At 33.2% G+C, this 15,845-nt stretch overlaps 1 protein-coding gene and 1 long non-coding RNA gene across 2 annotated transcripts in view; both read right to left on the bottom strand.

Annotated features, from left to right (window-relative positions):
- Positions 1–15,333, bottom strand: part of tmtops2a (teleost multiple tissue opsin 2a) — a 73,403-nt gene extending 58,070 nt beyond the window's left edge. Inside the window, exon 1 of the mRNA NM_001281505.1 lies at positions 14,967–15,333. Coding sequence (NP_001268434.1) covers positions 14,967–15,333 — 367 coding nt within the window. The remainder of the gene's footprint in view (positions 1–14,966) is intronic.
- On the bottom strand, positions 3,871–8,077 carry LOC141386209 (uncharacterized). Its single transcript, XR_012407721.1, has 3 exons — positions 6,209–8,077; positions 5,287–6,050; positions 3,871–5,093 (listed from the first exon to the last, which is right to left on the bottom strand). It is a non-coding gene; the product is annotated as an uncharacterized lncRNA (long non-coding RNA).
- Positions 15,334–15,845: the final 512 nt, after the last annotated feature.

Here is a 15,845-nt window from a genome sequence, read left to right as displayed (position 1 = left end):
AATTCTGTTAACTAAACTGCAAAACCCAAAAGAAATAGTACTGATCAAACAGTTAAGAGTTGGCTCTCTATAGAACAAAAATGATAGATTTTATATATTTTTTATATTTTTTGCATTTATGAGTAAAAAGTGTTGTTATGGATGTGACATTTCTTCATCATGGATGTGACAGATGTGAAATTCTCATTTGTGTGACTTTGGTAAATTAAATATAATAGGTTGTAAACATTGACAGACACATTTTTGAGCATTTCTAAAGTAGTGTAAAATACTTAGAAAAAACTTAGAAAAACAGTTTTTCGTATTTTGGTGAAAACTTGGAAAGGTTGACATTTGCATGGAATTGCTCAATAATAATAATTTAATAATAAAAAATTTAGGTCAGGGCAATATCTTCAACAGGAAACAAATGTTACTGCACTGAAAGTAATGAAATGCTATTTTTAGATAAAAAGTTTTTATGGGATTGTTTGTGATTGTATGGGTGGTAATGGCCAGATTGGGTAGCTATACATGAACAAACCCAGGCTCATTTTGAAAACGTACCTTTATTTACATTTTCCAGGAGGTACGTATTTTTGCAGTTTTTGTTTTCGTGAATCCACAGAGGCCGCTGTGTACGCTTTTTCAGATCTCAAATTTCGCTTGCGAGTGCTATTCGAGCCTGCTGTTCTTGCATAAACCCACCTGAGGCCGCTGTTGACTTACTGTTTGACTGATTGAATGACTGACTGACCGACCGACCAATCGACTGACCCACCTTTCTGCTTTTCTAAACCTAACCAATTTTATTGATTGTTTTTATCGATATATTTATCGATATATTTAAGTACACTGTAAAACCAAAAATAAGGTAATGTTTTTAAGGTAATTCTTTTCAAATGAGTAGAATTAACTTTCAGTCAATTTTAAGTTAACTACACTCATTTCATTTGATAAAGTTGACTGTTGGGTTTTACAGTGTAGATTTGAGATTTTTAGTGACTAAAATTCAGCTTTTGATATTTAAGATATTTTAAGACTTTTTAAGACCCTGTACAGCAGTGTATTGAAGATGTCTTTACCAAAAAATTAAATTGCTTCAGAACTGGTTCAGATGTCATTCCATTGTCATTACATGTAACACATTGTTCTGTATGTTTTTTGTTTGTTTTTTCTTGTTGCTTGGATTTTTTTTTTTTAACAAAATCTGGATCAATTTTATGTCAATAGCTCCTTTAGAAACATATTTACAGGGAAAACCATAACATGCTCAACACTTACTTTACCTGCTATATATCTACATTAATGCAATCAGTTATTATTGTTGTTAAAATGGATAATGATTTAAATGTTTTGTACAGTCAAAGAAATTGCAGAAATCTCTACGTCATTTCTCTTGATGACAGGGCACATAATTTCAATCTTAATGAGAAAAAAATTAAATAATTACAAGGATCCGCATCAGAGTTGATGCTATATTTATTATCATTATAAATAGAGAGCCTGTGTAATAATAGCCCGTGAAATAAACGTGGCTTATGACTGTCACGATAATACATCATGTCATTAATTGAAATGCTGTAATTGTAATATTACAATTCTGGAGAGGAAATGTTCTCCCACCATTAGTCATCTGAAGATCGTTCCTAATTAAAAGATTGAGACGTGGAATAAAATGTTCTATGAAGTGCTTTTGTCACAAGAGTCAATCTTGAGCTACTTCTTGGCCACGGATCTGAAATTCCTCTGGACATGGAGCTTCTGCTTTACAAAAGAAGAGGTGAGTTATGCAATCAATTCACTAATGTTCCCAAATCACTCCTCAGGCCTTTCTCCTAACAGGACAGCATGTTCTAATCTTCAAAGCTGTTTAATCATGTTTATCTGCGCTTAAGAAGATACTCTGCTTATAAGGATTTAGACCAAACAAGCTTGAGTGAAGACAAGACATAAGCTCAATTTGAGATTAGCATGGATACACTATATGCTTGTTTCTAACCTTGCTTGTACAATGAGCAAGCATCATTTTATGAGAGTGTATGACATCAACCTGATTTTCTAATTAGAGTTATTAATGCGGATGCTATGCAAGAATAAAATACTCAAATTGGTGCAGCTGCCCAATGCAGTGATATCAAGTTGATGTCAAATATTAGTTAAGGCTTCAACCATATATTTTACAACATCAACAACAGCAGTTTCCTCCAGGTAATTGGGTAAAAATAGGAAGTTAAATCCACTGGAACTGAATAATGTATATGCAGCACAATACTGTATATTTGACATTTAATTTACATCAAATCAATGCTGTGTTCTTACTGTATGTGTCAAAATAAAGTAATGTCAACATGATATCGCTATAAACGATAAGTTGTTGAAGTAATTTAATATAAATTAATTAAAAATATATATATATATGTGTATATATATATATATATATATATATATATATATATATATATATATATATATATATATATATATATATATATTGTTAATTAATTAATTCATTTATTTTTGCATACAGAGGGGGAAATAAGTAGCATTTTTCTCAGAAACCATATTTCTAAAAATGCTGTTGACTTGAAATATTTGCCAGGTGTACCAAATACATCCATATGCAAAGAAAACAAAACTAATTAGTTTACAAATTCAGTTATGTATAATAAAAGAAATGACACAGGAAAAAGTATTGAACACAGAAAGAAAGGGAGGTGCAGAAAGGCAGCTGAATACTCTCAGAAATGATTCAGCAACCCTCTGTACCTTCGCTATTGTAAATTAATATTATCTGCTTTAACATCTACCTTACCAGGATGATGAAAATAAACCAGGGTGGACATTTCAGCAAGACAGTGATCCAAAAAGAAATTCTTAAACAGTTTCAGAGAAAGAATATCAAGCTGTAGAATGGCCCAGCCAATCAACTTACTTGAATCGAATATAAAATACAAAATAAAGCGCAGATTTAAAAGACGAGATCCACAGAATCTTCAAGATGTTTACACTCTGTTGAAGTCTGTAAGAAAATCACACCTGAGCAATTCATGTGACTTCATTCTCAACATGGGAGGGATCTTTAAGCTGCCATCACCAAAAAAAGCCTTTATAAAAGTATTAAATACACTGTTAACCCTTACTGTAGATTATGCAGTAAATAACTGTAAAATAGCCAGTTTTTAGCTGTAATGAAAAGAAACAGTATTTTACTGTAAAAGGAGCAGGATTTGTATGAAATTCTGTAGTGCAAAGAATAAATTACAGTAATTTACTCTATGTACCATTACAGATATTTACTGTGATAATAAATGTTAAATTACTGTTCAACCATTACTGCCTCATCTACTCTGATGCTTTATGTTGCTATTTTATATTTATTTTATCTCTGTGTTTTCTTTGGTTTCTTTTATGTTTTTAACATTGAGTATCAGGAGTCAACCAATGCCACAGAGCTTATTAAAAGGTAAGCGTAAGATATGGACGAAATGCATTTAAAGTCAAAAATATTCACACAGAGCAAAGAAATTGTCACAATAATTTTTATAACTTTGTTTACTTTTTCTATAATTAATCTAATTTAATTGCCTAGTTTGACCTATAGTTAAGATTTTAAATTGCACTTTCAACTGAATATTAGTATTTTGCTAAATAACTAGTAAAAATGTGTTATTAAAAAATATATATATATCTTAAACAACATGCACATACATTTTTGCAGAGACTCAATGAATTTGTCTGGAAAACTGGCAAGTAAAAGTGCCATTAACAGTATAAAGGCTTTCCTAAATAAATGTATAAATCATGATATTTGTTGTGTTTTTTATTATTTTTACTACAGATTTGGAACGACATGAGAATCAGATTATTTATTTATTTATTTTTTTCTTTGGATGAAGTTTATATTATTGTATATTTTTATTGTTTTTATTAAACGATATGTGCATAACTGTGATAAATGTAGGCAGTTGCTTTGAAAATATGCTATGTACCAGGGGTGTCAAACTCCTGGAAGGCCACAGCCTAGTAGAATTTAGTTCCAGCCCTGCTTCAACACACTACCTTTAGATTTAGTTTGATCAGGTGTGTTTAATTAGTATAACTGCACTGTTACTCAGTAGATTGTGCAGTAAATAACTGTAAAAAACAATGATTTAGGTATCACCACACACTCCCACAGGCTGTCCGTCTTATTTTAAACACAAAGGTGTTAGAAAGAGTTTTCAGAAAATGCTGGCCCTTTAAGAGAGCCAGGTGTTTGATTTGTTTACTGCTGAGTGGGCTCTATTCTCTGTCTATCAATTCAGATGTTGAGTCTGATATGTTTTAGGCTTTAAATAAGAATCTTAAATGAGTAAGTAAAATGTGTTCAAATGTTTTTGAGGGTTTATAAAATAAGGCTGTGTTTTAAGTTATATTGTTGTTATCTTGAACTGTGTACTTGAAAGCTACATTGTTAGCTAGCTCCTCATATAACTTCTTACATTACTTTTGTTTAGGTATATGTATTTATTGGATATTGCATACTGCCATAATGTACAGATGCTAACAGTTGTATGCATCTTTCTGGCAACTAAGCCAAAATTAAATTCCATCATCTCAGTAAGGTAACGTGCACATCATCACAGGGAATCACAAAAACATGATACACATGTGTGGCCATCCACACACAAAAGCTCCACTGTCTGGTCCCAGGTTGTGAGTTTATTGCTAAGTATTTTTCAGAGCTGTGTTTCCATCTATGAATTTATATTTGAAACAATAAAAAAGTTTGTTGTCATAAGATAACTATAACAATAAAAGATTGGATCCTTTGGTTTTTTGGTGTTGCCAACTTTATTTTTGTTTTCCATAATTATTTTAAACTTTTTGAGATTTGACAGAGCTTTTAATTATTTAAAACTTTAAAATTTAAAATAATTATTTTGTGTTTTTTGCTGTTCAGTTTTTTTTTTTTTTTTTTTTTTTTTTTTGCATGGTCAGCATTGAGGAGAGAGTAACACATTTCACTGCAGCACTTTGTGTGTGTGTGTGTGTGTGTTTATTGGATATGTGATTGTAATAAATGTTAGCAGTTGCTTTAAAAGTATGCTATATACCAGGGGTGCTTAATCCTGTTCCTCTACCTTCCTGCAGAGTTCAGTTGCTATCCATATCAAACACACCTAAACCAATTAATTAGGACCTGAACACCACGTGATAATTACAGGCAGGTGTGTTTGATATGGGCAGCAACTGAAATCTGCAGGAACGTAGATCTCCAGGAACAGGATTAAGCACCCCTGCTATATACCATGGGGGTCAAACTCCAAGTTACTGGAGAACTGCAGGGCAGCAGAGTTTAGTTCCCACCCTGCTTCAACATTACCTGTAGATTTCTAACGAACCTTAATTAGTTTTATCAGGTGTGTTTAATTAGAGTTACAGCTTAAAGTCCTGGTCACACTGCACTTTTCTCCCTGTAGACTTCCATTCATACGCATGTGAATGCTGCAGACCTGGAATGCAAACTCATGCACCAAATTTTACAGTTTGCAGCATTGGAAAGTTCAAGCTTGGAGAACTCTGAACTGCGAAATCACATCATGTGATTGCTTGAGACTAATCAAAGATCAAACCATGACCTCTCTGAACAAAAATTATGGACCAGTCGCTTGCTTTTTCAATCTCTAAATATTTTGTTTAATCCCACTCCTTTTCGCAGAGCCATATGACAGAATTTTGCATGCTTAAACATTAGTTTGACTGCAGCCTTGCTGTGCAGACCTGTGGCTCTCAGTAATATGTAAGATGATATTTATATCTGCTGATTTCTTAATTTTGTTATACATTTTCTGTTTTATATTTGTTTGCTGCCAAAACAATAAAATAAATTTGTCAGAATTTACAACTTAATTAATTTAAAGAATTAATAACAGGTAAGAATACTAATTAATTTTAGTAACACCTTGACATACTATTGTGTATGCAGTAAAATGCTGTGAGTTGTAACACTACAGTACAGTAATTAACTGTACACAGTTTCCAGTTAGTTACCACTACTGCTCTATTACAGTAATTAACTGGCAACACTGTTGCCAGCTACTCACTGCAATGGTTCAGTTACAGTAAACAACTGGCAACACTGTTGCCAGCCACTCACTGTAATGGTTCAGTTTCAGTAATTAACTGGCAACACTGTTGCCAGTTACTTACTGTAACCAAACTTTTACAGTGAGTAGCTGGCAACAGTGTTGCCAGTGTTCTACTGTAAAAAAGCCTGGTAAGGTCTAACAGTGTACTTTTCAGTAGTTCAGTACTTTCTTCTTGTGTCATTCCATTGTTATTAAACATTACTGTTTTTGGAAAAAAAAAGTGTATATTTTTATGTTTGTATTGCTTGGATTTTTACTCAAATCTGGTTCTATTCCATGTCAACAGCTCTTTTAGAATTATTTCCAGCAAAAAACATGCATGTTCGATACTTATTTTCCCCACTGTAAATTGCCCTCTGGGTTTCTAAAAATTATACATTTCTGTGAAAAAAACTTAATTACCAAAATGTAAAATAAATGTACACTGAGTGTAATGTGAGTAGGCATGGGCCAATATAAGATTTTGATGGTTTGATAACCTTGGATAAAAATATCACGGTTTTACGGTATCACGGTATTGTGATTTCCTCTCTAAAATACATTCAATACAAATAAAAATACAAGAAACATTTATAATTATTTGGAGCAGTAGACATGACAGGCTAAATAAAAATGAATTATGATTTAGGACTTCTGCTGTCTTCATTTGTTTCAAAAACATTGCTTTTTTCACAATTTAAAATGGCAACTTTGGAGATACTGTATTTTCTGAGATACTGTTGTGCTTAAAACTAAAAAAAAGTAAATAAAAAATCGTACTGATACATTAGGAGCGGTACAGCAGAAAATTTTGACGGTTTTAAAACCTTGACTTTTCCAAACCATGGTAAACCTTGAACACGGTTATCGTCCCAAGCCTAGATGTGAGTAAGCACATATTAAAATATCTCAAATCATTAAGGCATGCACTACTGACATACTGGGCACATTGTTTCAAAACATTTAGCTTACTGTGCTAAATGACTGGAGTCCTTATATTTCTGTTATTGTTATCACTTTGTTCATTACTGAATGAAATATTGTCAGGTATCGTGACCAGATTGAGTGGGATATATCCAGTGAGGCAACACAATGGCACAGTGGGTAGCACGAAGATCGCTGGTTTGTGCCTCGACTGGGTCAGTTGGTATTTCTGTCTGTAGTTTGCATGTTTTGCCCGTGTTTGCGTGGGTGTCCTCCGAGTGCTCCCATTTTCCCCACAAGTCCACAGACATGTGATGTAGGTGAATAAGGTCAGCTAAATTGGCTGTTGTGTATGTGTCTAACTGAGTGTGTATGGATGTTTCCCAGAGATGGGTTGTAGCTGAAAGGGCATCCGCTGCGTAAAAATGTGCTGGATAAGTTGGCGGTTCATTCCGCTGTGGCACCAAGGATTAATAAAAGGACTAAGCCAAAAATGAATGAATGAATGAATGAATGAATGAATGTTCAGTGAGGCAACACGATGGCACAGTGGGTAGCACGAAGGTCGCTGGTTCGAGCCTCGACTAGGTCAGTTGGCATTTCTTTCCGGAGTTTGCATGTTTTCCCTGTGTTTGCGTGGGTGTCCTCCGTTTGCTCCGGTTTCCCCCAAAAGTTTAAAGACATGTGCTGTAGGTGAATTGGGTAAGCTAAATTGGCTGTAGTGTATGTGTCTGACTGAGTGTGTATGGGTGCTTCCCAGTGATGGGTTGCAGCTGGAAGGGCAACCGCTGCGTAAAAAATATGCTGGATATGTTGGCGGTTCATTCTGCTGTGGCGACCCCAGATTAATAAAGGGACTAAGCCGAAAATAAAATGAATTAATGAATGTCCAGTGTATGTGAGTGCATGTAACATGCTGTTTCACATCTACTGTGTTCTGTTGTGTGACTAACGAGAGCAAATGAGAGAAAGGCTTTAAAGTGTTCCATCTTCTATTCATGTTCTAGACCCATTGAGAATCTAACTCTTACTATTTTAAACAAACTTTGTCCATTATTATAAATGTTATGTCAATAGGTTTACTGACTTTAAGTAAAATCAACTTGTTATTTTAAGCATTTCAAGTAAAATCAACTTCTTGTTTTTATAATTTCCCCAGAATCATAATTTATACATTTGTATTTCAGAATTCCATGTTTTGTTAGAACATCTTTCGCTTAGTTTCCACCCCAAAACTAAAGAAATAGGTTGTTTGCACATGATGTCATTGTTGCAAAACAAAATTCAGATGAAGGGCAGGAAGTGATTCTTCTGTGTATAGAAATTGCTAACAGAACAACAAAGTGCTTATGTTCTGAGTTGTTTACGGTTGCTCAAATTGGTAAAACCAAAAAATGACAAAGAGCTTTTAAAGTGTTCTGAAAGTTGTTGAAATATAAATCATAAAGAGGACATTTTCAAGAAACTAAATGAACAATTTAGGAAAATGTGGCCTTAAAAACATTTTCTCAAATACAGTTTATACAGTACATGTGTGTACTTGCATATACTGTATATCATAAACAGGCCCAAATGGAATTGTTTAGATTTTTTAGGCTATCACTGAGTTCTTTTATTATGTAAATGTATGTGCAAATATATTTATTAATTATTAAATAGTATGATTTAAATGATTTATTTATTATTTTATTTTGCTTGCATATTATTATTATTTCTTGTTTTAAGTTTCTAGCTAATTTCCTAAATTCTGTGTAGAAATAGTAAAAACATGGAATCTGTACATAAAGTGCCTAATTACAAAGACGAACCAAAAAAAAGTGTCACAGGCCACAATTAACAACCTGAGATGCGTTTCGAAAACCAACTAAGGTCTCAAAATTCGTCATTACAAACTTTTTTTATTGATTTGCCGTTTCCCACGTTTTTGTTCCAACAAACATTCGCAAACTATTATTATTATTATTAAATTTGCATGTAAAAACTTAATTTGCATGTAAAACAATATAATTTGCACAAAAAATAATGGGTTTTTTCTCTAAAGTTGTTAATCTGCCCCATTTAGAGTGCCATTATAGATGTTTTACGTTACTAACATACTACTAACGTAGTTAAAATGATGGATCTGCAACAAAGTAACTACGGTTTCTTTTCCCTAACAATGTGTTGTAGTATTTAGTTTAGTCTTTAGTTACCTGTAAATTGTTGTTTGGGAAACGCACCCCTGATTGACTTCCCTGATAGCACATTTTGTTTCAAACAGTGTAAAAGATGTGTATGTTTACAATAACATTAATGAATTTATTCTAAGTGATTTACAGACTTTTCATTGAGACCCTAACATACTGTATCATATCAACTTCTGGGCATTCAATGTTAACTTTAAATTGCAGCAATACAGATTTTCCTCTCTGTCTTTTATCCTTTTTTTATCTCCTGCCCCACATCTGAATTTTGCATGTCACCAGAATCAAACAAACAATTTTTGCACAACTGCAGTTTAAAGTTTTCTCAAAGTCTGAAATATGATGAAAACAGTTCACTGTTGCCTTTATCCTTTATTTATTCTATGTGGGAACACGCTTTTATTATATATTGAATATTGCAGTCATCTTTGCAAGAACTGTTTAGAAGAGTCTTCTAATGTTTCCGTCACTCATTGTGGACTCTGCCCGATGCCTAATGCTACACTACATAAAATCTACATAGGACAGACATTAATAATACAACATGGGTGAAATGTATTTATTTATTAACTACACCCTAATGGAAGTTGTGTACACTTGGTTCATTGTTAATGGACTGAATGCCAAAACATGGACTATATCTACTGTGAATTATGAATGGACTGGCATATTACGAAAAAAGCATTGTGTAAATTGTTGTTGTCATATAGGGAGAAAGAGTCTCAGAATATCTCCCTATATACTGTAGAAGGAAAATCGGGGGTTCTGGCATGTGCTGTAACCAGTTTTTCTCTCAAAAATGTCAAAAACGTATGTTGACCAAATGTTATTAGATAAAATGTATGTCAATAGTCTTGTATTTCACAAATACACATCAGCAGCTGTTTTCCCTGGCATCAAAGCTTAACTTTCTTGCCTGCATGACTTCCCAGGGAGCCTGATGAAATTAAACACGCAGTACATTTTTTTAACCTCACAAAGTAAATATTTTACAGCATATTTATAGCACTCCTGGGATGAACTCTCTGAAGATCATTTAAAATGTATTAGTTACTACAAGATTTAAATGGCCTCATTACTGCATCTGAATACTTTTCAGTGATTTACACAGGGAGTTTCAACAGTGCCTTTCATCAAAGGCTTCTGCAAATCAATACCACACTTTGTGCCATCACTCACATATTGAGAGTTAAAAGAGAGCACACATAAAACATTCTCTTATATCATAATACTGACTGCAGACTATGGAGATCATACTCAAGAAGAAAAATAGATATAAATGTAGAGGGCTAAAAACAGCAACTTCAGTTTAGTCAATGTAAATGCAGGAATCCTAGATAATTCCAATGTCTTTTCAAGACTTTTTAAAGACCTTCTCAGAATATTTTAAGACCTCATTGCCAAGTTCTAATCAGTATCAAACTATTAACTTAGTTGGTATTAAACAGTTGTAGTTAAATAAGTTAATGAAGCACAACCATGCAACAGATTTCAGATAAGCTCAGATAAACAAAGCTTGAAAAAATAATAGGACTTCTAAATAAAATAATAGACTAATAGGACTTCTAAATTGCCAGTAACCTGGGTTAAGCGATTCCGGTGAACTGTATGCCAATGCAAAAATTGGAGCGTTTAAGGTCAGTTTTCTTTAAAAATCGGCGATCTCCACTGGCTGAGTGATATCCGATATAAAGTGGGTCTCAGATTGTACAAGAAGCATCGCATTAAACAACATTTTTCCCCACCATACCTTTATAATATGAGCATTTATTTTACTGCAGTATATTCAATGGAGCTTCTATGCTGGCCTGCCGATTCTGATGGGCCCGTGTGAGTAAATGGCCTTTTGTCTCGTTTTACGCTTGAACAACTAAACGAATGCCAAAGTTTATTTAACTGATTGTATTTTAATTGTATTACAACATCAATGCTGTAAAAGGAACCGTCTAAAATGGAAAAAAAATTCACAATAACAGGTCACCGCAAGTTTATCAGTAAAGGAACAACACTAGTTCGGCATATAAACTATTACGTGACTATTTTCAGTGACAGGCTTCAGCCACTTTTTAAACTCATCCTTCTCAACCAGGAGTACGCAAACTTACATTTTCCCATTTTGCCGTCTGTTTCGCTCTGGTTTCACTACGTGTGGAGAGCTTCACATCACATTACGTGAGGAGCTTGGACGGACATGCCTCAGCCAAGCATGCTGTTGTTAATATCAAGAGAAAAATAGCTATTTTTATGCCTTTTTGAAGCCAAATAATGCTTGAACAAAATTTAAAACCTCGTAAAAATTTGATTAAGACTTTTTGATACATTCATAAGAGCCTTAATTTTCTCCAAATTGATTTATCAACTTTTAAAACTTTTTTAGACCCCGCGGACACCCTGTTAGTGCATTTGTTGGATTAGTCTGTGATGAAATTCTGATTGTATTTCAAACTTGTTTACAGCTTAATAACAGCACAGCAATCTACTTACATAATATTCTTATAAATGCAAGATTTGCTTCTGAATAGCTGTTTAAATGTTTCTGTGTTTTTGCAGAGGGTGTGCATAGCCAAAATGCATTTCACTGCAAATGTTGTTATGCCATGTTTGTAATATTTATATTGTTTGCTAATTAAAAGCCACATCATCTTTATTTTTATAACTGTGAATCCATGTCTCATTTCATTGGCTTGTCCTTCAGATGTTGCATTTTTGGCCACGGCTACATATATTAATGCAGCCTTCATGACTGAAATGAAGTATGCTTTTTCTCAGTATGGCAACCTGGAGGGCTAAAATACAGCATAATTGGGTAAACTGGCACTGGGTGGGTTATAGAGACCAAAACAAAGACAGAGTATTTGACACAGAATGCACATATTCACAGGAGAATAACTGAAATAACTTAAATAACTGCAAAATAATGGTTGTATTTTTATGTTTTAGTAGATTAAACTAAACTTACAAACAGCCCCAATGATTTTAATTTTAATATTAAAACAGTTTTTATAAGGTTTAAAAAATTTAATGCATTCACATAGAAATATTCGCAAATGTTTCTGAAAAGAATATTTTTTATCTTTTTGACATGGCTTTTTATAAGAAACAATCAGTAATAAGCTACTTCAGTCCAGTGACTGAGCCGAAATACAAAATAGTCATAATTGTATTAATATTATTTTTTTATATAACAGGTACAAAACAATTTAAGGTACAATTCTCACTCACAGTTTTTTTACAATTGTTTTGCCACAAATTTCAGAACCTTGAAGTCACTTTTCAAAATTCAATTTTAAAATAGTCAAAATCCATATGATCTAGTATCACATGTAATTTGCATACATTTTCCATATATCAGATTTCTATTTTGGCATCTGTGTTTCTATCAGTCTGGTCATGATTTGGTCACAGGTTCTTCTCTACATTACATGGTGTTGTCATTACTCAAACATCTTGAAAAGAACCTTCTGTCAATGTAAATCTAGGCCTGACATTGGTCTGCTGTGGTGCTGTGATTGGACTTTCTTGCATAAAGTAATGTCAAATATTAAAACATTGTCTGTAAAAGTAGTACATACAACATACAGTAGAACCCATATATATATATATATATATATATATATATATATATATATATATATATATATATATATATATATATATATATATATATATATATATATATATATATATATATAATATGTATGAATAAAGATAAAATCTATAGATGATGTAGTTGGTCACTTTCTGTAGTAACTGCTGTCATTTGATCTATCCTGAAACTTTCATCATTTAAACTTGTAATAGTGTACATAAGTTTCCACAAAGCTATGAGTGATGCAATCAGTATTTATTATTTTGAGTGCTTGTATCAGATGATAGTTAGATCATGTTAATTAATTAAATGAATACTCAATTTATTTCAAATGTAATGTGTGTTGATCAGTTCAGTTCAATTTGTTCAATTGAGTTATATTGACAAGGGTTTTTTTTAGTTCAGTGAACAAAGTATCTTTGACTTGTCTGTATTGTATCCAAGCATTTCAAAACAGTTAAGAGTTTTCAAAAAAAAATTGCAATTTTGGCAATGGTTGTGAATTCTGTATCTAGAGTTTTAAAAGTTGACACCTGGGTTTTGAAATTTGAAAAAAAAAAAAAACTATGAGACAGAGTAATTTGCCTCAATGAACTCCTAATTTGCTTCTCATAAACAACTAGATTTAAATAGTGGTATTAGGGATATACTGTAGAATAAGGTCATGTACAATATACTTTGTATATTATTATTATTTTTAACAACCAATAAATAAAAGCAGGTGTTAAGTCAAAGTTGATAGTGAATATTGGTTCATTAAACTAAATTGTTAGCCTTTTTTCATGAGATGTCTAAAACAACACTAAGACTTTAAAAAAGTCCATTACCTGAGTGAGCATGTGTTAGAATAATATAAAAGACATTTTGCATGTTACAAACATTATGAACTGTCAACATCTAGTAGATTCACAAAAGAATCTCCAGCAAAGGTTTTGCTATGTTTATTGTTTATAGACCTAATAAATTATAATTATATGGATTTTAAGTTGGATCATTTAGGACATTTGTACTAAACAAGTGATTTTCATCTGGAATAGCCTCCTCATGTCCTCGATTGTAAAAAATAAATATATATAAAACAACTGTGCAATAGCGATGAGAGAAAGAGAGACCTTATTTCTCCTTATTTTTAGAACGCATAATGTGTGGTCTTTCCAGCACACCATGGTGTCAAGGCTAATGTTACATGATAAGCAGCAGACCCAAGACTTAAGTCTTTCCAGTTCTCTGTACAGTGTTAAATGTCATCCATAAGGTTTATCTGAATCTACACCACATGATCACACTTACAATAAAGTTTCATTACGATTATTAAATTCCAAAGATGTGCTTATTAGTTAATTCACTGTGAGTTGACAAGAACTACTGTTAGTATGGTGCTTAAAGAGCACTTTAACTTCTACTCAAGTCACTTTTTTGATAGAGAACTTGTACTTTTACTTACCTCTGGGTTTCTAGTACTTTATACATCTCTGCATATGTGTCATAGCAAACCATGACAAGTATGAAGCTGGATAATATTTATTTAGCTATAATTTTATCATGTTTTGTATCAAGTTTTGATGTGCAATGTAACACTGAATGCACAATAATAGTCATTAAAAAGGGGAACAATAAACCACTGAACTCAATTTTGCAAAAGTCAGTCAAAAAGACACATTTTTATAGATTAAAAAACTGAAACTATGTCATTTTCTAAGCTCATCTGTAAATTTTGAATTGTTCCAAGCTACTATTTTAACATAAGAAAAATATAACAAAGTGCATAGATGTAAAGCATGGGTAAAATTCAAACAAAGAGAAATTAACTCAGGAAGGATTTGTCTTTATGAATGGGTCACTGAATACAATTCTTTAAAAAATTAGTAAAAAGAGATCTAACATTAAATTTAATTCATCTAGCCTAAATATTGTGTGTAAACATTTTCACTTTCCACATAAGCATATTTGCTCTTTTAAACAGACTGAAATAAAATAACATTTTCCCACAACACCTAATGTGTAAATTACATGTGCTATTTCTTTTTATCCAGAATTGTGGTATGTTCATTAATTAAGTTAGGCTACCTCAGCATTTAAGCTGTGTTAAACAGATTCAAATTTAGTTCCTTGACGCCGTATGCATATTTTGTTTGTTTGTTTGTTTGTTTGTTTGTTTTGTTGTTTGTGTTTACTCACCAAAGCATGAGTTGACGAAGCCGTACCACATGCAGCCGTGTCTCCCCACCAGCCACCGGCCGCGGATACTGGCCGCGAAGCTGAGCGTGGTGCCGAATAGACACACGAGCATGTCACTCACGCTGATGTTCAGCAGAAGCATGTTCACGGGGGTCCGCAGTGTCTTGAATTTACAAAACAGAACGAGGACTACAAGATTGTTCAGGGTCCCGAATATTAGAATAGATCCCAAAATAACAGCGACTACATTGTGTCCCGTCCGTGACAGTTTCTCAGCAGGAGTGTCGCTCCAGTCTTCAAGTGCAGACAGCAAGTCATCATCCGTGCCGTTCGAAATGTAACTCATATTAGTTTCTTCAGGAAACATCTTTGCCGCACAGTTTTCAACTGATGTTACGTTTACTGCGTCCTTGATCCATGGATAAAATTCTATCGGAGCTACTCCACAACCGAGAGTGGACCATGCTGTGTGAAGAGTTGATCAAGTTCTCTGAAGAGTCTCAATTCATGCTTCATAATTCCGTCGTCAAATCTTCACAAGCGTCTTCACAGCGCAAGAATAGTGTCGCAAGGGCTTTGCAGCCCAAATATAAAGCCATTAGTAAATTTCAAACAGGTTAAGCTAAGTTGTTGCTCAATTGAGAGGATGCCGGTGCAACGCGTAAACGTAAACAGCAAACAGCTTTACAGAATATCAAACAATACAGGTGAGCTAGCCTTCATACAGTCAGAATGTACACTGACAGAAGTAAAACAAACTAAAATCAATTACCTTGACATGCTGTTGGATAGACTAAATGACAGGTGTGCAGATAAAAGGGTTATTAAGAAGCCTGTAAGAACGAAATCAAGTTTTTTTTTTTATCCCCGCTGCAAGGC

This window comes from Danio rerio, chromosome 6 (genome assembly GCF_049306965.1).
Source record: "Danio rerio strain Tuebingen ecotype United States chromosome 6, GRCz12tu, whole genome shotgun sequence".
In the NCBI taxonomy this organism is placed as follows: Eukaryota; Metazoa; Chordata; class Actinopteri; order Cypriniformes; family Danionidae; genus Danio; species Danio rerio.
Note: the sequence above shows the minus strand (reverse complement) of the source record. Positions and strands in the feature narration are given on the sequence as shown.